Here is a 21273-nt window from a genome sequence, read left to right on the forward strand (position 1 = left end):
TGATTTTGGTGTTTCCATTCTAAAGATAAAACAAAGCTCTGAAACCAAATATATAGACATATTAAATGCTTATAGTGGTTCAAAATCCAAATATAATGCCAGGTATCTGAACTCCATCTATTTGGGATAAATGATCTTTTATAAATATTTCGTAAGTCTAAACAGGCTCCACATAAACTCACTATAACATTTACTTTTAGACAATAATATTTTAACACCTTTACAAATCAACTCCATTATTCCTGGATCTTTCACTAAAGTAGCAGACTTGACTATTTTTTCCTATACAAATTAATTCCTATTCTGTCTTTAATTACTAAATAAGTGTCTTTTCCTTTCTAATTTCAATTCTAAAATGAAAACTGGAAAAGCATTTTGATGTTCAGTTTATTACATAATGATCTGTAAAAGTAATACTGTAATCTGTAATTTTCATAAGGAAGTACTCACCATTACCACCAAAGATATGAATATCCAATTGTTCACAAAGGTACATTACAAATGTATTCACCTGAGGCAGGAGACCAATGAAAAATACTATTGGGAAACAGAGTGTAAACACTACAGAAGGAAAGAAAAGCAAAGTAAAAATAGTTTATCACATCCATCCTTTTGTCTACCTAAAACCATAAAATAAATAATAAAAAGAAACCTGAGTTAATATAAATTATTAAGCAATTTTTTAAAATTACTTAAAACTACTAAGAAAACTTCTTAAAATATACCATTTTAAATTATTTCTCTCTATATAACTGCTTGAATGTTAAATAATCTTTTCAACTATAAATAGTTTTAAAATAATGTCAACCATTTTCACATAATAGGAAACTGAGATAACGAATTCAAAGGAAATCCTTCATTGCACCTGCTTTAACAGAAGAATTACAATAATATTTGTTCATCATTAGCTACTTTCATTCCTATTAGCCTTACAGTTTTGTTCCTGACTGAGAGGATTACAAAAAAACAGCAACATAAGCCCATTAAAACTAGTAATTGGTCTATTTATCACTGCACGGTTTATATATAAATAATGTTATGATCTAAGGTACATTAAGGATGACTCACCTATAACTAAATCCCTGGCTGATATAAGCACCAGCGGATTGGTGAAAGTTATTCCATATAATTTGAACTTGGTTGTAGTGAGGTTTCTGCTACCATAATCCAAGAGCCAAATAAGACCACAACACAAACAGAAATAAACTGGTCTACTGTAGGCAATGATACGATTATGACCCTGAAAATGATATTAAAAAAGAAGTCAGTTTAGTTAATTTTAAGAGTCACAACTGGCTACTGAGACCTTTGATGGCCTATATTCTAAGGATTCAAAACGTTTCCACATGGAAGTCAGGTTTCTGACTGTGGCAGAAGGGAATTACAAATATGGAAATGAAGAAGAATAGAATAAACCCTACAATCCTGGGATGAAATTAGAGGTATTAGTATGAACTCATTATTTTTAATATGCATATAAATAGATATAAGAATAGATGTGTGTGTATACGTGTATGTGTGAACGTAAGTGTATACAAATATTTTCTATCTTTATTCACTGAAAGGACCTAGAAGCAGTGACATCCTAGTAATAAAGGTAACTAGAATCCAGATCTTAGTTTATGAGAAACATTATTCACTAAAAAGAACCAGAGATCCATAGAGAAAAGGCTAGTTTGGGGCCAGGGTAGGGAACGTCTAAGACGAGCCTGGGACGTATTGTTGTGCCAAAAAGGAAGAAGGTACTTAAAAGAATGATAAGGATAAGTCAAAATGACACCAAGGGCAGTCTGATGGATTCCCAATGGCCAAATCAGGGACAGTTTGAGCATCGAAATAATGATAGTAACATTATAGTTCATTTAGTAAAATAAGAAACCACGAATACACACCTACAAGAAAAGAGAAAGTTCTTTTAGTAAAAAGTCAACTAATAAATGTAGAGGAAATGATGTTAATTAAAAAAATCACTATTTGGTAACCGTCAAATAATAACTGATTCAGGCAAGAAACATAAATAGATATTAAAAAACAAGTAGGCAGAAGTTTGCATGGTAGGGGGCCTATATATAATCTCAAAGTATCTCCTATGATATACTTATTAACTTATTATTACAAGAGAAAAATGATAACATTACAGTAGGGCAGTAGTTCTCAAAGGAGTAGGAGGGGATTCTGCCCCCTAGGAGACATCTGGCAATGTCTGGAGACATTCTGTTTACCACAGTTGGGGTGGGGGTGCTACTGGACTCTAGTGGGTAGAGGTCAGAGATAATGCTAAATATCCTACAATGCGCAGGACAAAGCCACCCCAGCCCTATTGCTTAACAAAGAACTATCCAGCCCCATAGGTTAACTTTGCAGAGTTTAGAAAACATTGCAGGCACCACCCTTAGTCAACAGATTAAAGTTAACACCAACAATGAAAGGATAAACCAACATCGTGTGATTCCTGATATGACACGCTGGGAAGAACACATCACTTTTGTAATATTCCTACCAAAAAAGCACAGCCTGTACCTAATAAAGAAGAAACATCAGACAAACTCAAGTTGAAGGATTATCTACAAAATAACTGGCTGTACCCATCAAAAATATCAATACTGTGCAAGACAAATACTGAGGAACTGCTCCAGATTAAAGAAGGCTAAAAAGAACAAAGGTACAATCAGGGATTTTTGATTGCCAATGAGAAAATAATAACATAAATCTTAATTCAATCTGACATATAACCAAAAAAAGGTTTTGATGAATGTTAAGGAACTGTAAGTTACAGGCATATTAGAGTGACTTACATGTCTGGGAGAAGAAGAATCTGGTTGAACACTCTAAAAATGAAACAGAAAGATAGATTATACTACTGAAGACCTGGTAATTTTACATTAACCTCCAAAATACTTGAAATTATTTCAAGTAAATATTCCTCCCATAGCTAACAAATGACCTACATTAATTCCACTGAAACATCAACAGAAGATGAAACATCAGCTCCAGATACTGCTGTCTCTGATTTTATAACATTTCAAATCTTTCCTACCTCTTAAACTTATTATGGTTAATTAATAATTTGCATCTAGCTTAATGTTTCTGAAGTGGCATACAGCTGACAGATCCATCTTAGTGCCTGGCCCATTACAGCACGTAAGTACAGTTAGGGTAGAATGCTTTCTTAGGGTAACTAACACTCCATCACAAAATATGGGTTAGCTTATAAGAAGAATTCTAGTTCTGCTCACAAATTCCAAGCTTACTGAACAGTTCAGTGGTATTTCAATTAAATATATTATCTGCATTTTCATATCGAATTCATCAAATAAGTTAAGCTGTATCCTTGTAAGAGAATTTATCAATGTTGCATAGAAACGTTCAAAAGATATGCAGCTACCTCCCAAATCATGATTTTTCTCCCAGGCTGTGGTTCATTTCCCACAGCATACCGAACAATTTCACTAGGCTGGTCTATCACCATCCTACAGTTCTACATTGGACTAAATAAGCTCACTGAGTTTGGCATGTGACCCTTGGTTGGATATGAGACTAGGTAATCTTTAAACGCTTTCAATTTGAACATCTATCCCTAAAAGCTCTGTTCTCACCTTTCTCATTTCTGTTTATGATATTACTATTCTTCTAGTCAACTAGATTTTAAAAATCCAAAACATCTGAAAGTTTCAGTCGTCTTTTGCCTTTTCCATATCTAACCAGGTTAAGCAGTGGATAAAATCAACAGGACAAGGGACATTAGAACTAAGCAATGAATTTAAATGTTTTAAGTCAATAAAGGGATGGATTCAGGTGATCTGAAATGAAAAGCAAGAACAAAGGCCAGAAATTTTAACACAGAATCACCAAATGTAATAGGAGGGACTTATTGTTATCAGGAAGAGAGCAGAGGCTCTAAGACTGGAGTTAGTATACTACTATCAAAGCAGAGAAACTGGGAAAGGAAAACATCAGAAGATGATGACGTGCCATTTTCAGAATGTGCCCAGCTGCCTGTTAAATGTATAGGACAAATGCTTGTGAGAAAGGTGAAGCCTGTGAGATATAAATCTGGACATAATTCATATACACGGGCAACAAAGTAATAAAAGAGGATGACTCCACTGACAAGGAACTGCAAACTGAGAAGAGGGCCAAATAAAACCTGGAGAATTCTCATAAATTAAGAAGTGGTCAAAAGAAAAAAGAATCATCAATGAAGGAAAATAAAGTCATTTTAAAAGTAGGATAATCATGAGGGTAGTATTAAGTCACAGATTAATAAGGAGAATATAACAATGGAAGAAAGTATTCACAGGTATTTAAATGATGCAGCACTTAGAGAATGAAGACTAAAAACAGAACAGAGGTTAGGCAATTAGAGATTATTAGCCCACAGAGACTATAATTTTGGTACTACAATGAGGAAAAAAGTATGGATGGGTCCTGAAGAAATGGAGCAGTTGACACAGGTGTACACTATGTCTACAAACAGAAAAAAAAAAGAAAGGACAGCTGATGGTATAAACAAGACTAAAGAAACAGTTTTCATGGGAGAGGGCTCTGTATGAAACTAGACAAATAGTAGGGGAGGGTATAGCTCAGTGGCAGAGTGCGTGCTTAGCATGTATGAGGTCTTGGGTTCAATCCCCAGTACCTCCATTAAAAAATAATTAACTTAAAATAAATAAATACATAAATAAATAAACCTAATTACCTCCCCTCCTCAACCAGAAAAAAAAAAAAATCAGGGGAAACTAAATAAATAGCTTTAAGAATAGGAGAGGGTTCTGCATGTTAGTATGTATCAGGCAAATAACCCACACAAGCAAGAAAGGAAACAGTCCATGTCACTAGCCTAAGCTAATTTCACAAGGAAGGTGAACATTTTGGTATTTGATTCTCCCACTTATGGAAAACTTAAACTTGATAACATTTGCTATTTTAGAGTCACTACGTAAACAAAAGCAAAGCGGCACCAGCCTTCTGCTTTGTGTATCCTAAAAGAACGTATATGCTAGTTTTGACATTACTGTATCCAGCAATGACGAAGTTTAATAAATTTCACCTACATAAGAAGTCTTAAGATATGAGAGTGGGAGAGTTAATACTGATAAATTAAACAGAAATGAATCTCAAAAATTCAAATTCTTACTTTTAACAAATGGCCAATTATTTTCTTTTAATGTAAAAAAAAACTTGTATGAAGCTTCATTTGCATATCATTATTTTTTAAAGTTTACATGTCCCTTTTTCCCCTAACATAATATACATCCAAGGAAAACAAATCCAAAAATTACTATCTTAGTATAATTCAATGAATGATACAAAATCTGCTTTTTAACAGAACTATTATTCCGAAGTCTGAAAAGAAAAGACATGCTGGTACCTTAAGTAGTGAGTATTGACAGCTGGCTATCACCAGGCAGAACTGCAAGACCCAGATATCTCTGAAGAAGCCTTGTATGAGGAGAATAGATCCCAAAAAAGCCACAAGAATAGCCAAGATGACAGCTAATACATTCTCCAGGATCTCACGATTTCTGTAGACAGAAAAATTTGTAAGTATATCATCTCTATGTGAAATTAATGAAAAAAAAATTAATGAGAATGAAAAAAGGGAAAACATCAATATGAGTTCCTATTACACTTGCTAAGATTTTTTTTTTTGGTGCTGAGTTTGAAGAAGGTTTTGGATCATACTGGAAAAGTATGTTTCAGTTTATGTGGAAAACTAGCACAAATTCTTATGTGCAAATAAACCATGCTATAGTGGATTGTGAGGTTCTAATTATAATGCACAATATAGTTTTAATTCCTATTTTATAACATTACTCTTCTTAGCATCTACTTTTCTGTCAAATTTGTTGCCAAATAACTAAACCACTTGGATGGTAAATAAAGGAGATATACTAAAATACAAGTTTGAAAAACAAAATCTCAAAACAGCTTCTAGACAATTAAATTGAAAAGTTATTTATATGACAAAGTTTGTAACCAAATTTTGATAACAAGTGGTTTCATTTCTCCCATCTCTAAATCTGAGATAATCTGAAAATTTATTAAGATTACTTCAGTACAAGCTCTTACATATACTGAGAATGAAAGCAGTGATAAAGACCATCAGTACTACCTCTATCAATGTTGCTGAGACAATTCTACATTTTACTAAACTGACACTGTAAAAGAAGCAATGTGATGCCCAAGACACTACATATGGTAATTAAGGTGATTTTTATATGTCAAACTGAAAATAAGAATCTGTCTCATTACTTCTTGGGGAAATTTTATCCGTAAAATATTAAATATTCGCTACAAGTCTTGGTTTTAAAGAACGTTTACTGACACAAGAACATGCTCAGTGCATCTGCCACACAAAAAAAGCAGGACAGAAAACTGCACAGAAGACATAAGTTCCATTATTGAAAAAACATACACATGAAGGTTTAAAAGCACAATCTATCAGTACGCACTACTAATACTGGTTCTCTCTGGATGGAAGGATTATGGCTGGTCTCTACCTTAAAATCTTTCTAAATATTTACCCCCAGAATGGGTAAAGAATTACTTTTATAATCACAAAAAGGGTTTTATTTATTTTTCACTAAGTCAATGCCCTATTTACAATCATCAATTGACCTAAAAAATAGAATCCACGAACATCTCTGTACTATTTCATTTGATAGTTCTCCCAGATTAAAACAAGTTCAATAGTATTTTCAAATCAATAACCACTGGTATTTTCCTTTGTTCTTCCACAGCAGCTGCAGAATTCCAGATCTGCTGATCCAACGATCCCCATCGGTCCTACTACATTATATTCTGTCCATGTCACTCATCACAGAACATGTGCTCTCCTTTTGGCTTTTGTGTACATTTTAACTTTGATGAATCCCATGAATCCCAACTTGTTCTTTCACTGATCTTGTTTTTGATGTCACATCTGAGCAATTTAGCCTACCCCAAGGTCACAAAATTTTTATCCTATTCTGCTTTTTTCTGAATTTTATGTTTTTGATTTTACATTTAGGCCTATGATCCATTTTGAGTTAGTTTTTGTAATAAGATACAAGGCAAGGATACAAGTTCTCTCTTTTTTTTTTTGGCATAAGGAAACCCAATGGTTCCAGCACTATCTGTTGAAAAGCCTATTCTTTCTCTACTTCACTGACTTGGGATATTATTTTGACACTGTCTAGGCCTGGAGTTTTCCTTATGGGAAGGTGTTTAATTACAACGTCCATTTATTTAATAGACATAGGGCTATTAAGGTAATGTATTTCTTTTAGAATGAACTTTGATCATTTCTATCTTTCAAGAAATTTGTCCACTGGCAAATTTATTTACATATAGCTGTTCATAATATTTTATTATCTATTTAATACCTGGAGAATCTGCAGTGATATCCTATCTCACATCCCTGGATATTGGTTATTTGTAAGTTTTTTCTTTCTTTTTTCTTTTTTTTTTTTTCCTGATCAGCTTGTCTAAAGGTTTACTAATTTAATTGAGCTTTTGGTTTCCTTGATTTTTCCCTGTTGTTTTCTGTTTCCTCATTGATTTCTGCTTTGTGATTTACTATTTCCTTTCTTCTGCTTACTTAAGCTTAACAAAGTTCTTTTTCTAGCTTCCTAAGGTGGAAAGTGAAGTCAGTGAATTGCCATTTCTTCTTATTTAGTGTTATAAATTCTCCCAAGTACTGTGTTAGTGGTATCACAGAAATTCTAAGTTGTGTTTATTTTTCAGTTCAAAACATTTCTAATTTCCCTCTTTATTTCTTCTTTGATCTATGAATTATTCAAAAGTACTGAGCTTCCAAATATTTAGGGATTTTCCAAGGTTCTTTGTTACTGATTTATAATTAACTCCACTGTGGTCAGAGAACACACTATGTATGACTCTCATTCTTCTAAACTTGAACCTTGTATTATGGCCCAGAAACATGGTCTACCTTGGTAAATGTTCCATGCGCACTTAAAAGAACATGTATTCTGTTGTTATGAGTGGAGTGTTTCATAAATGTCCACCAACTTAGACTGGCTGATGGTATCCTTGCTGATTTTCTACCTGTTCTATCAGTTGTTGAGAAAGGCCTGTTAATTCAACTATAAAGCATTGTTTTAGATATAGAAACATTTAGGATGGTTAAATCATATTGATTAATTGACTCCCTTTGTCATCATAAAGTGACCTTCTTTTACCTTGGTTAACTCTTTGCTCTGAAATCTACTCTGTCTGACATTAATTCAGCCACTCCAGCTTTACTTTAATTAGTGTTAGCATCGTATTTCTTTTTCAATCTTTTTACTTTTGACCTATTTCTGTCCTTATGTATAAAAGTGCATTTCTTGTAAGAAGCAGAGCTGAGTCTTGGTTTTTTTCTAATTAACAATTTCTGACTTTACCCAACTATCATCTTGTCATTTATTTTCTATCAGTCTGTTTTTGATCTTTTTCCTTTTTCTGCCTTCTTTTAGATTAAGAGAGTAATTTTTATGAATCTATTTTATCTTTTTAAAAAATTTACTAGCTATAACTCTTTTGCTATTTTAGTGGTTGCTTTAGGGTTTACAGTATACATTTTATGAGACTCTACTTCACGTGACGTAATACCACTTCACATACAGCATAAAAAACGTACAATAGCACACACTTTTATATATCTCTTCCTGGCCTTTATGCTGTTATTTCCATGAATTCTACTTTTACTTATATTATAAATCACATGATACATCATTATTATTTTTGTTTAAGCATCCAGTTATCTTAGAGATTTACCAGCAAGAAAAAAATCTTACATATTTAACCATGTTACTTACCATTTTGAGTGACCTTTGTTCCTTTGTGTGGCTCCCTATTTCATTTGGTATTACTATCCTTCTGTCTGAAAACATATCCTGTAACATATTTTGTACTGTGAATCTGCTTGAAAAAAATTCTTTCAGTTTTCCCTAATATGAAAACATCTTTATTTCATCTTGGTTTTTAAAAGATATTTTTACTTGGTATAGAATTCCAGGTTGACAGTTTCTTTCTCCTTTCAGTACTTTAAAAACGTTGCTCCATTATCTTCTCACTTACATTATTTCCAACAATAAATCTGGTTTCTTCCTTACAGTTGCTCCTCTGCACAAACTATGTCTTTTTTTCTCCTGTGGTTTTTAAGACTATCTCACTGGTTTTGAGCAATTACGCGCCTTGGTGTAGTTTTTCTCATGTTTCTTGTGCTCAAAGCTCATGGAGATTCTTCGATGTGTACGGTTATGGTTTTCATCAAATTTGGAAAGTTTTCCATCACAATTTCCTCACAGTTTTTTCTCTCTCCCTGTCTCCTGAAGTAGTCTCATGGCTTACTTTCATTTTGTTTATACGCTCTTTTTGGGGGGATAGGAGTCGGGGAATGGCTGTTTTCTTTGTTTCATTTTGCATAGTTTCTATTGCATGCTTTCAAGTTCACTAATATTTCCTTCTGTAATGTTTATGCTTCTTCTGTAATGTCTAATCTACCGTTAATCCCATCCACTCTATTTTTCATCTCAGACATTTCAGCGTTTGCCACTAAGGCTGACTTGGGTCTTTTTTTTTTCCCCCTAATATCTTTTGTGTCTTTACTTAACTTTTATTAACATGTAAAGTGCAGTTATAACTGTTTTAATGTCTTTGACTGCTAATTCTGGTATCTGTGACCATTACAGCTTTGTTTTGGTTGATTCATTATTTCCCTCTTTATAAACCATGTTTTGTTGCTTCTTGTATGCTTGGTAATCTTTGACTGGATGGCAGACATTGTGAATTGTAACTTTTTATGTGCTAAGAATTTCTGGATTTCTAAAAATCTTCTTCATCTTTGTCACGGTACTTGGAAACAATCTGATTCTTGCACGTCTTGCCTTTACGACTTGCTAGGTGGTTCTGGAGCAGTGCTCATGCTGAGGCTAATTACTCCTGACTTTGAAAGCAACACTTTGCAGTACTCCGTACAACGTAGCACAAAATAGGAATCATGAGCTTCTTTAATCTGGCAGGTGGAGACAGGAACCACTCCCAGCCCTGTGTGCCAGGCACCATTTCCCTATTTCTTTAACATAATTCTTAACCTGGTTTTAGCTAGGTTCCTCGTACATTCCCTTATCAATATTCTGCTGAACAGCTGAGGACACTCAATACAAATCTGAGGTTCTCCCCAAGCAGCAATCCTCTCTGTGATGTCCTGTCCTATAGACTCTAGCTGCTCTGGTCTCCCTGGAGTCTTAGCTCCATCTCCTCAACTCAGGAAAGCTGCAGGAGTCCACTTCAATACTTCCTTCCTATGTCACAGCCTGGGAACTCTACAAAGGCAGCAAGCTGGGCAACCACAGGGATCACATAATCTGCTTCCCGTCCCTCAGGGATCACCATCCTTTGCTGTCTGATCACCAGTGTCTTGAAAACCACTGCTTCACGCATTTTATCTGTTTTTTGCTGTTTCAGGTAGGAGATTAAACTCAGGTCTTGTTACTCCGTGTCCACTGGAAGCAGCATTTGGTCACCAAGTTTGTAACTGACTAATGTTGTTTACTCTTAAGATTAATGCTAAGAAATAGTGAAACAAAAGCTTCCTCTTACATCTTTTATATTTAGAGTCATATTATGTATAACCTTTTGATCATTAACACCTCATATTCACTGGCTTTTAAGTATAACTGCATGATTCTTATTGATAAAAAGGATTTTTAAAATAAATATATTAAAACTGCCACAGAAGAGTGTTTAATGGACTCAAGGGAGTCAGTGTTTGGAGCCCCTATTAACTAACTTAAATTTTATCTCAAGACAACCAAAATAGAAAACATTCTCCAATATGGAAACCAAGTCAAAACCTCAATGGGTAATTTGGGACATTTCAATTTAAAAATAAAATCTGCACACATCTTTAATATCACAGTGTATTCTCACCTATCAAACAGGGCCAAAAGTGTGAGTCTGTCAAAGTTAATGCCGATCCATAGCTGGGGCAGGATCCAAAAGCGGTAATAGTGTTTAACTTTTTGGGCAGCTTCTTCTGTTGGACCGTAGGTAGCTGCCAAGTCAGGACTTAGGTCAATGTCTTGTTGTTCCAACAAATCTGTATCGATGGTCAATAGTCTGTTCAATCGAATCTGTGGAAGAGAGAGCTAAAAGAAAATCAGCATTGAAAGGCTTAAAATATCTTTAATCAAGTCATGATTCAGGGGCTACCCAAGAGCTTGCAGATTACCTAAGCCCCCTGAGTTCTCTGTATTACTCCACTCTTGTGGGTACTTTGTGAGCATTAGAAACTACAGATGACAACAATAGGAAATGAACTACAATAAAGCAAATCAATTGATAGGCATTTTGGAAAGATTTTATTAGGAAGTATTTGAAATGTTAGCATTTTAGCCCTGTACAGATAGTGAATCACTAAAAACACTCACAGTGAATCATTAGTAGCTTCCCTTCTCCTTGCCAGATTTGAGGACTTTTCTCATTAAGCAATGAACCTCACTATGATGTTAATTCTAAGCTCCTCTGCATTGGATTCAATGCCTTCAATTCTCCTTACAGTCTGTTATCACTGTTACTGCTGTTTTGAAATCCCTCCCACTTTCCTTTATTTTTGTCTTGGCAGGCTGCTCATCTGAGACTGTACAGATTATTACCACATTACATTTCTTTAAGCTTTAACTCATCCATTCACCAGTTCAACAGTTTCCCCTTCCTCTGAAATGATCAAAAGTTTACTGTCTCTAGCACAGCACTAACCAGCATTTTGCTATTCCAAGGCTCCCATACCATTTAACAGTGAAAAATGCTACTATGCCATTTTATATAAAGGACTTGAGAATCCCCAGATTTTAGTATCTGCACGGGGTCCTGGAACCGATCCCCTGCTGATACCAAGGAACGACTATAACCATTTCCCCATTTCTGCTTTCCTATGGAGTTACCAGAAATATACTGCAGTAAAAAAAGCAAGGACAGTTTTTCTTTTTCAAGCATACATGGGAGTACAGTCAAGAAAACTTGCTTCCTATATATAACAGCCATTTCTACCTCTAAGCATTGACAAATACCTCCCCAAACACTTGTTTTTCTTACGCTCTATGCCATGGTTTCTCAATCTGGGCACCACGTATTCTCAGCCAGATAATTCTTTGCTGCGGGGGCTGTGCTCTCCACTGTAGAATGTTTTACAGCATCCCTGGCTTCTATCCACTAGATACCAATAGCATTCCCCTGGTTTTAACAAGCAAAAAGATTTCCAGACAGTGCCAAATATTGAAAACCACTGTTCCATGCCAATTCACATCTATAGTTTTAAAACTCTGCTCACAATTCAACATCTTCAGGAAGCCGCACTAAATTTATTTACTCATATCTCATACATTGTTTATAAGGATTTCATCTGTTTTATCTTTTCTAAGAACCTCAAAATATACATCTTGATGGCAAAGGCAGTGTTATCTTTTTTAAATAGCCCACTGTACCTCATATGGCATTTTTTATACAGTGATATCATCACTAAGGTTCCCCTACACACACTCATATATGAATAACTAGTCAGATAACTGTACCAAAATCATAATATTCAAAGTGTAGTTTTAAAATTGGCACAGTTAAAAATGACACAGATTATGACACTGGTGAGTAAACGGACCTTTACATACCCTCAGAAGTGTAATTACTGATTCATACATAGCTAATCAAACTCTATGGTACTCTATGTTTGTTTCTTAACAAAGGATTTATGAGAAGAGATCCACTTTGGGACAGCAAAGGTGATCTTGTCATAGTTTTCAGCAACACTGATATTTTGTAACTTCATTAATTTTCTAATTTGTACAGCTACACGATCTGGAAATACATCATTTTATAAAAATAAAGGAAAACCTACCACATCATGTGGATAAAATCGAACTGAGGTAGAACTGGATACATGAGAATCCGTGTCACTAAAATATAATGAAAAAGACTTTAGGGAATAAACAGCTTGTCAAGTAGTAGAAAGAAAAATAAATCCGTTAATAATTACATGGTATCTACACTGTCTTCACTTTTCCATGTAAACTTCAAAATACAAACGTGAAGTTTCCTAGAGTTGTGATTAAGAGCATACATAGCCTCTGGGCCTGAGTATCAGTACTCAAATCTCCCCATCAACTGAATGAGAGCTTGGACAAGGTATCCGACCTTTTCATACTTCAGTTTCCTCATTAGTGACATAGGATAAGAGTACCTCTATAACAAGGTTCTTGTGAACATTGTTTAAGAAAGCAATTAACATACTGCCAGAAGCACAATACATTTAACCTATGATTTAATAGGCTGAAACGCAGCAATTCAGTTTCCACAACTCAGTCAAGTTTAGATGTCAAAGCTTGAGACCTTACCACATTTATGGTGTTAGGAACTGTTTGTACCCTGAATTATACTGAACATAATAATAAGTGCTCCCATTGCTCCTCCTCCTCCTGCTTCCACTGGTACAAAATCATCTAAACGCTCCAATTCAATCATTTTTGAGGGGGTGAATTCTGAAACTGGACTAACAGAGTTTAAAGAGTGTAGCTTTCTAAATGTTCTATCTTTTCAGCATGCTAAGTGACCACAAGAGCCTACTGCTATAAATGGCCCCTTAGAACTGAAATAACTCAGTGAATGCTGCCCATAGATGTGCAGCATTTAAATAGGTGTGTCCCATTATTAAAAGGAAGTCTTAAAATAAGAATCAAATGACCCTCGTGGGAAAAAAAAAAAACCAATCAATCAACAATAGATTTCAATGCAGCAACTAGAATAGATGAGTAAGTACAAATTTCAGAAAAAATTTTAACACATATTAAACTGTAACTGCTTATGTTATATGATCAAGATTTCTATTTCTTACTTGCTTTTCTCCTAACCTGTTATCTTATGTAATTCCTTACTAAGGGAAGGAGAGAAAAGAATGTATCATATGACCCATATTTTAAGAAACTCCTCCTTCTTAGAGCTGGTAAACAAATTTTAAAACAAAATGAAAGATGATCATTTAAAAAGACACTTGACCAAGCCCCTCACATAAATTTAAAAAAAGTTTGATATTACACAAAGAAAAAGATCTGATGGGTTTGAACTTAGTTGTGTAAATATTTTTCTAATAAGTTTTTCTTCATACTATATATATGTGTGTGTGTGTGTGTGTGTGTATATATATATATATATGGAGCGAGAGAGAGAGAGAGTTAAATTTGAAATTGTGGGAAACCTCTGTCCCACTTTGAGACTACAGGAAATTTTCAATTAATTTTTTAAAATATATAATAGCTTTTGTTTTAAGAATAATAAGCTTTCTTTTTTTTCTATACCAAAAAATTCTACTTTAATTCTTTGGAGACAAAAGTATAAAGACAATTTATTTAAGCCAATATAAACAAATGCTTTCAAATTAACTCTTCTATCTCAAGGCTTTAGAACTTTAAGCACAGCAATTATACACAAGTACATAGACTCTCCGAATATGACTTCACACATACCAGATATTGGATGCTCTTCTTGCTGCTGGTTCAAAATTCACAAGTGACATATCACAGCCACCAGTCTCATAAAGCGTAGAAGAGAACTTACCTAGCAAATAAATGATTTTTTTAAAAAGCCATTAGAATACTCAGAAATTTTCCTTCATGAAACACTAATTTTAAACTTATTACAATTCAAGAAAATGTATTATAATCTTCTTTTTCCAAAAGATTTAAAAATACAGTGAGCTGCATGTTATTCAGCATGACATAAGTTGAAAAGGAACCCTAAACAGGGGGGCCAAATGTCAACATATATAACAAAGGATTAAAAGTGATTTAAGTCAGTTTTGTGATAGCAGTCTCCTCTTCTCCTCCCAGCACATTCTCAAGTCAAGTAATAATATGAACAAATTTAGTGTTAAGGGTCACCTGTCCACTACATACAAAAGGTGAGCGGCCATTTGGAACACTTCTTAAGTTTTAAGATAGCTCAAACTGCAAGACAACAAATTTGTGTGACTTTCAGAGTTTTTTTATTTTGTTTTACCTTTAAGAAATGAAAAGTATCAAAATGGGTTTAAGGAAGTTCAGTGAATGAGTAATGTTGGTGATAATTAAATTACTCTATTTAATGATTACTAGTTGTAAGATTCTATAAGAACTCTATGAAAAGATTTAGGAACACCTATGCTACAGCCAAATATCTCTACAAAACTGATAAGAGGTTTAGAAATTTTACTGGTTGCAAAGGAATATAGGTTAAAAAACAAAACCTCTCTTAAAATGAACCGTATAAGATAAAATGATTTCTGATAATGGAAATTTAAAAATCTGAATACTGTCTGAAATGCATTCTTCACCATATCAATGGTGGGCAGGGAGCATAAATAAATGAATATAAACCTCCAGTAGGGCAATGAGATGAGGATTGTTTGGATGTAGTCCAGGCTGCCTTTTGAGTATTTATGAGTTTTCTGTTATTACTACCTAGAATTACTGAGGTTATAAATATGAGAAATCTAGACAATTTCAACTTGGTGGCAAGGCTAAAAGATTTCTCTTCCATGACTACAATGAAAACAGTATACAATAAGAATTATTTAAGTAAAATCCTTGAAAAATGACAATAAAAGGTCCCCATGATATACTAATATAACGAAGGGTTCACAGAACATTTCAACAATTACTTCAGTCTTTAAAAGGACTAGAATCAGAAAAGGTACTTTATTAAATAGGATTATTTGAGTACTGTCTATGGGTCATAGGCAGAATGTGAAAACATTTTATCTTATTCTGGTGTTTTCTATAGTAGCCTTTTTTTTTTTTTTTTTTTTTTTGGTCAGAAGAATATACTCTTGAAATAAATTAGAGGCGGAAAAAAGCATTCTATGAAATGTTCAGCTTACTTGCTGTTTTTCAGGGGAGGATTACTCAGCATGCTGCTTATCTAAAAACTCTGCTTTTTACCCCTCTTTTAGCCATGAGTCATTCACTCTTAACACCTCTAACAGAAGCCAGAGTATGCAACTAAAATAAAATGATATAGTTTTTTGAGATAGGGTGGGTTGCAGAAATTGTTTATTAAAAAAAACTTAAAATACTGCCTTGACTGAGGTTTTAAAATTCTTTTTAAATGGTAACTTTTTATGCTATGCTCTTTCCTCACTTAGCATGGACAATCCAAGACTAACTGTGCTACAATAAATTTACATTAACAGAAAAAAAGAAACATCTTACCAAAACCACAGATTGCATAAATGCAAAAGAATTATAAAACCACATTAAATGACTAAATCACAGAGTAACAGAGCTGGGAGGTCTTGGTTAACCGTGTGTGACGTCCAGTAAGAATGGAATGCATAAACATTTGTGTTTATATCACATAATTTGTGTGTATTTTAGGAATAAGTTAATTCTATATTCAATAGAGTTTAAATTATTGGACTATATTCTGCATATTTACATTTCATGGGATTTTTAGTAATATAAGTCCTATTCTTGGGATACTGAAAATAACAAATATCTATATCCAACTGGATATAGAAATCAACTAAAAACTCTTTGTAATTTTCAAATGAAACAGTAAAAAGATCAAGTCATTAATACAACTATGTTGTCTTTTATGTATAGATGTCTAGTATAAAACTAATATAAAAATAGGTACATTATATAAAAAAAAAAATCTCCCCCCCAAAAGCTTTTTAAACAGAAAGAAAGCTAGAAAAATTGAGTAGTTTTATTATTACATAAATCTGTAACTCGGAATGCATACAAATCAATGACTAACAAGTAATAAAATTTAGAAATTTAAACAAGACATAAAACATGTTTAAGAAAAGGGCAGCCATAATTTCAACAAAAGTGCATGATACCAACTGTGCCTTTCTCTTCCCCCTTGAGAAGCTTTTGTCTTCCTACTAACTTTACAAACACGTTCAGTGTCATTAAAAGTACACATGGCACATGTCAGAACAAACTAACTTTGTATTAAGTTTTCATGGTGTCTTCCCAACTTAACTCTATCAAAAGAACAGATTCTATGCCCCCTTTGTATCTTTTGGTTTGGCAACCGCTAGCACTTCAGAAGTAACAAATTTCATTCAGAAGATAGCTCAGGAAAAAAAAAAATACACCAAAAAGTGTTTAAAATTTCAGTGAAAAACTTTGTAGCATTTTAATAAAATATAATAATATACTAAAGACATCTTCAAAAATAACCAAAACAAAAATAAGTAAATATTGCTATCGGTTTATAAAAATTAAGAATATCTTAAATTTGTACAAATCTTGTTCATATATAGCAATTTTACATATATTTCATTTGAGAGTAAAACCATAATCAGTTAATCTTTATTAAACTGGTAAGTAAATGTGCCCTCATTAATAATCCTATTTTAATAGAATATTCGGTATTAAGAAAAATACTTCAAGTTAAATATTAATTATTTCTAATAAACATAAATTGGGAAGAAAGAACTTTCAACTTTCATATCAATGAACCATGTCCTCCTCACATGAATTATGATTATAAACTAAGTCATCTATCTCATCCTAATTCAACTCCCAGGTCATAATTAATATATCTAATAGTAGGGCTCTGTCATGATTTTAAAAGAAAACATTAATTTCTGACAAAATAAATAAGACTGAAATTTCAGACTTAATAATGATATTGGCCATGACATAGCACCTCTTAAGATAAAAGAAAAAAGGTAAGTACCTGGTATTTCTGTTCTGAATATTCAATAATGATTGCTATTATCTACAAAAATTAAGTTTAATTACACAAAACCATATTTTTTTGAGGTAGGAGAATTTCAAATAACCACAGGTCAATAAATGTGCTGAACAACAGGAATATGAGTAAACTGAATAGTGACTTAAAGAAAAAGGACACTTGACATCCTTCCCTACAAGCCATGAGTGATAGATCAGACAAGCTCAAAATAAACACTGACAAAAGACAAGGATACTAACGAGATTCTCTAATTAGTCCTATCAATAAAAACCCTTGCCACATAGCACAAAGCCAAATGAATGAAGACTGTAAGAAATTCTTATTGCATTCTTAATGTCATTCTCATTTTACTTGTGATCTTAGAAAGCGGTGGTTACTAGAAGGTCAAATCATCCGTAGGGTTTTTCTCATCTTCCCAGTATCAACAACAAAGAAGGTCTCAAATTTCTTAGATGATTTCCTTCCTTAGACCCGTCCCTCACCCCCGTTCATTCTGTGTTCTCCAAGCTAACCCTGGTACACTGCTTACTTCTCATTTTTCTAGCATTACTCTTAGGACAAGGGTGGAGGGGGGGCTGCAAGAGCAAAAAGAGAGACATACAAGGGAGGCAGCTCTACAAGTGTTTCTAGAAGACTACTGGGGGACTACATACATCTATGTGACTAACTTAAGTACCCTACAGAAAGTGCCTTTTTCTGATGGCGATGAGTGCTGTGTTCACAATGCCTTCTCAATGAATATATTACACTTTTAAGAGAGAAGGCTTTGACAAGTTCCAATTTCTTGGATAGCAACCCCCTTATTACCACGAATGGTGGTGGTGTCTATAAGTCTCTGAGGAAATCTGAGTTTCCACCCAGAAACGACTCATTTTACTGTTGCTTTTAGGTCCCCAGACCGGGGTCAGCAAACTTTTTCTGTAAGAGACCGGATAATAAGTATTTTAGGCTTTGTAGGTCAGTCTCTGTTCCAGCAGTTCAAGTCGGCCATCACAGTGTGAAAGCAGTCACATAAAGCACGTTAACATAAATATTTATTTACAAAAACAAGCATCAAGCTGGATTTAGCCTCCAGGCCACAGTTAGCTAAACCTTGCCCTAGACCAAAAGCCTTAGTCCTCTAAAACCCTCTTTAACTTTTGTACTAAATGGAAAATAAGTCACTGTGCTACTTACAATTTAAAGTTTCAATATTGAGAACCAGTCCTTCTTCCTAGAATGTGCAATGCTGTGCTAGGTTTTTAAAACAGAAGAATAAGAAAAAAGGCAGGCATGAAAAGAAAGAGGTTGGTTTAGAAGAGAGCTTTTGAGGACTCATTAAGGAAAGACAGATAACTCTATTGCTTGGTAACAGTGAAAGAGATATATATATACTGATATATTGTACTACTATGGTCACTGCTCTCCAGTTCTGACTTAACACAACATGCCTTAATTCACTGTTAAGTCTAATCCCTGGATCAGGCGAACCTTCCAGAAGTGAATGTACAACTACATATTCTGGTAGAATTTCATCATCTCATATTACTTTCAAAGGGACAGGTCCTCCTTATCTTTTGGTAAAATAATCCGTAACAATTGACAATTACAAATGATCAGATAAACCACCCCCCCAAAAAGCCATAGAATGGGAGAAGATATTTCTAATTTATATCTGACAAATTGGTTTTATCTAAAATATCAAAAGAACTCTTATATGTCAATAATAAGACAAACAACTCAATTTTAAAAGTGAGTAAAGGACAGGGACACACTTCACAGAAGATCTATGTCTAGCCAATAAACACGTCAAAAGATCCTATCATTCGTCTGGATAAAGAAGATGTGGTATATTTATACAATGGAATACTATTCAGTCATAAAAACCGACAACATAACGCCATTTGCAGCAACATGGATGTTCCTGGAGCATGTCATTCTAAGTGAAGTGAGAAAGAAAAATACTGTATGAGATCGCTCATATGTGGAATCTAAAAAAACAAACAAAACATAAATACAAAACAGAAACAGACTCATAGACATAGAATACAAACTTGTGGTTGCCAAGGGGTAGGGGAGTGGGAAGGAACAGACTGGGATCTCAAAATGTAGAATAGATAAACAAGATTATATTGTATAGCACAGGGAAATATATACAAGATCTTGTGGTAGCTCACAGTGAAAAAAAAATTGTGACAATGAATATATGTATGTTCATGCATAACTGAAAAATTGTGCTCTACACTGGAATTTGACACAACATTGTAAAATGACTATAACTCAATAAAAATGTTAAAAAAAAAAAGATCCTGTCATTCTTAGTCATAAGAGAAACGTAAATTTAAGCTACAATGAGATACCATTACACACCCATTAGGACTGACATTTAAAAGGCCAACAACAGAAAATGTCAGCAAGAACGGGAACAACTGAACTCTCACACATGCTGGTGGGAATGTAGAACTACTTTTGAAAATAATTTAGACATTTTATTCACAATAGCCAATGCGTGGAAGCACCACAAACTTTGTCCATTGGCAGATGAATGGATACACAACATACAGTATTTCCTACAATGAAATACTCAGCAACAACAAGGAACAAATTGCTAACACATGCAACAATATGATGAATCTCAGAAGCATCATGGTAAGTGCAAAACTAAACACAAAAGGCCACATATTGTGTGACTGCATTTATATGAACTTCTAGGAAGAGGGCAAAACATAATATGATAAAGCACGTAGTAGATGCCTATGGCCAGGAGCCGAGGAGGGATGGACTGCAACAGGGGCACCATCTTTTGAAATGATGGAAATGTTTCTGTATCTTGATTGTGATATTTCATATGTGTGCACGTCTATTAAAACTCACCAAATTGTACATATTAAATGGATGTAATTTATCATGTCTAAATTATATGTCAATAAAATCGATTTAAAAACAAAGAAGAAAACAATACTGGTCAGGTAGAAGGATGAGCATGAGACAGCATCTGTCAGTGAAATTCCCACAAGTTACCAACCAAGGCTTTGGAGAGTGAGTGACATTCGTTGTTTCATTTTTGTGTTTCATTTTTCAAATATGATGCATCAAAAGATTCAAAACTAAATATACAAAATGAAGAAAGTTCCCCCACTCCCCAGAGACAGCCACTGCCAAGACCAGTTTCTGTGTTCCTCTGAACCCTTTTACCTACATTTTGTCCCAAGACAAATGGCTCATTCTCCTAATACACACTTTCTAAAATTTACTTCTTTTGTTTACTAAATAGCTTAACTTTTCATGTCAATAATACAGACATATCAAGTTCTGAAAATTATATTATGCTGATGAATAATACACCAGGGGCTCTCTAGTAACGGGCATTTAGATTGTTTATAAATTTTTTTTTAAATTACAAACAATGCTCCAATGAATATCCATGTACATATATCTTTGCATGTTTGTGAAACTTGTGGGTTAAAATATATAGGCATTTTTTTGGTCTATCATTCTAAACAGCCCTCCAAAAATGTTCAAACTTTTAGTTGTCTATTTCTCCATACCCTTTCCAACAGTGGACATAACTAC

General features: G+C 33.9%; 1 protein-coding gene across 9 annotated transcripts in view; it reads right to left on the reverse strand.

Moving 5' to 3' along the window:
- The window catches only part of PCNX1 (pecanex 1), a 174621-nt gene that overhangs the window by 72609 nt on the left and 80739 nt on the right, over positions 1 to 21273 (reverse strand). For 7 of the 9 annotated variants that reach the window (XM_045522176.2, XM_074365308.1, XM_074365309.1 and 4 more), the window contains 7 exons: positions 14499 to 14589; positions 12878 to 12935; positions 10918 to 11135; positions 5372 to 5525; positions 2796 to 2828; positions 1069 to 1240; positions 451 to 561 (listed from right to left, as the gene is read on the reverse strand). In XM_045522176.2, the coding sequence (XP_045378132.2) occupies positions 451 to 561; positions 1069 to 1240; positions 2796 to 2828; positions 5372 to 5525; positions 10918 to 11135; positions 12878 to 12935; positions 14499 to 14589 (837 nt within the window). The remainder of the gene's footprint in view (positions 1 to 450; positions 562 to 1068; positions 1241 to 2795; positions 2829 to 5371; positions 5526 to 10917; positions 11136 to 12877; positions 12936 to 14498; positions 14590 to 21273) is intronic. The other 2 variants (XM_010962334.3, XM_010962336.3) reach the window with 1 other exon arrangement.

This window comes from Camelus bactrianus, chromosome 6, assembly GCF_048773025.1.
Source record: "Camelus bactrianus isolate YW-2024 breed Bactrian camel chromosome 6, ASM4877302v1, whole genome shotgun sequence".
Taxonomy (NCBI): domain Eukaryota; kingdom Metazoa; phylum Chordata; class Mammalia; order Artiodactyla; family Camelidae; genus Camelus; species Camelus bactrianus.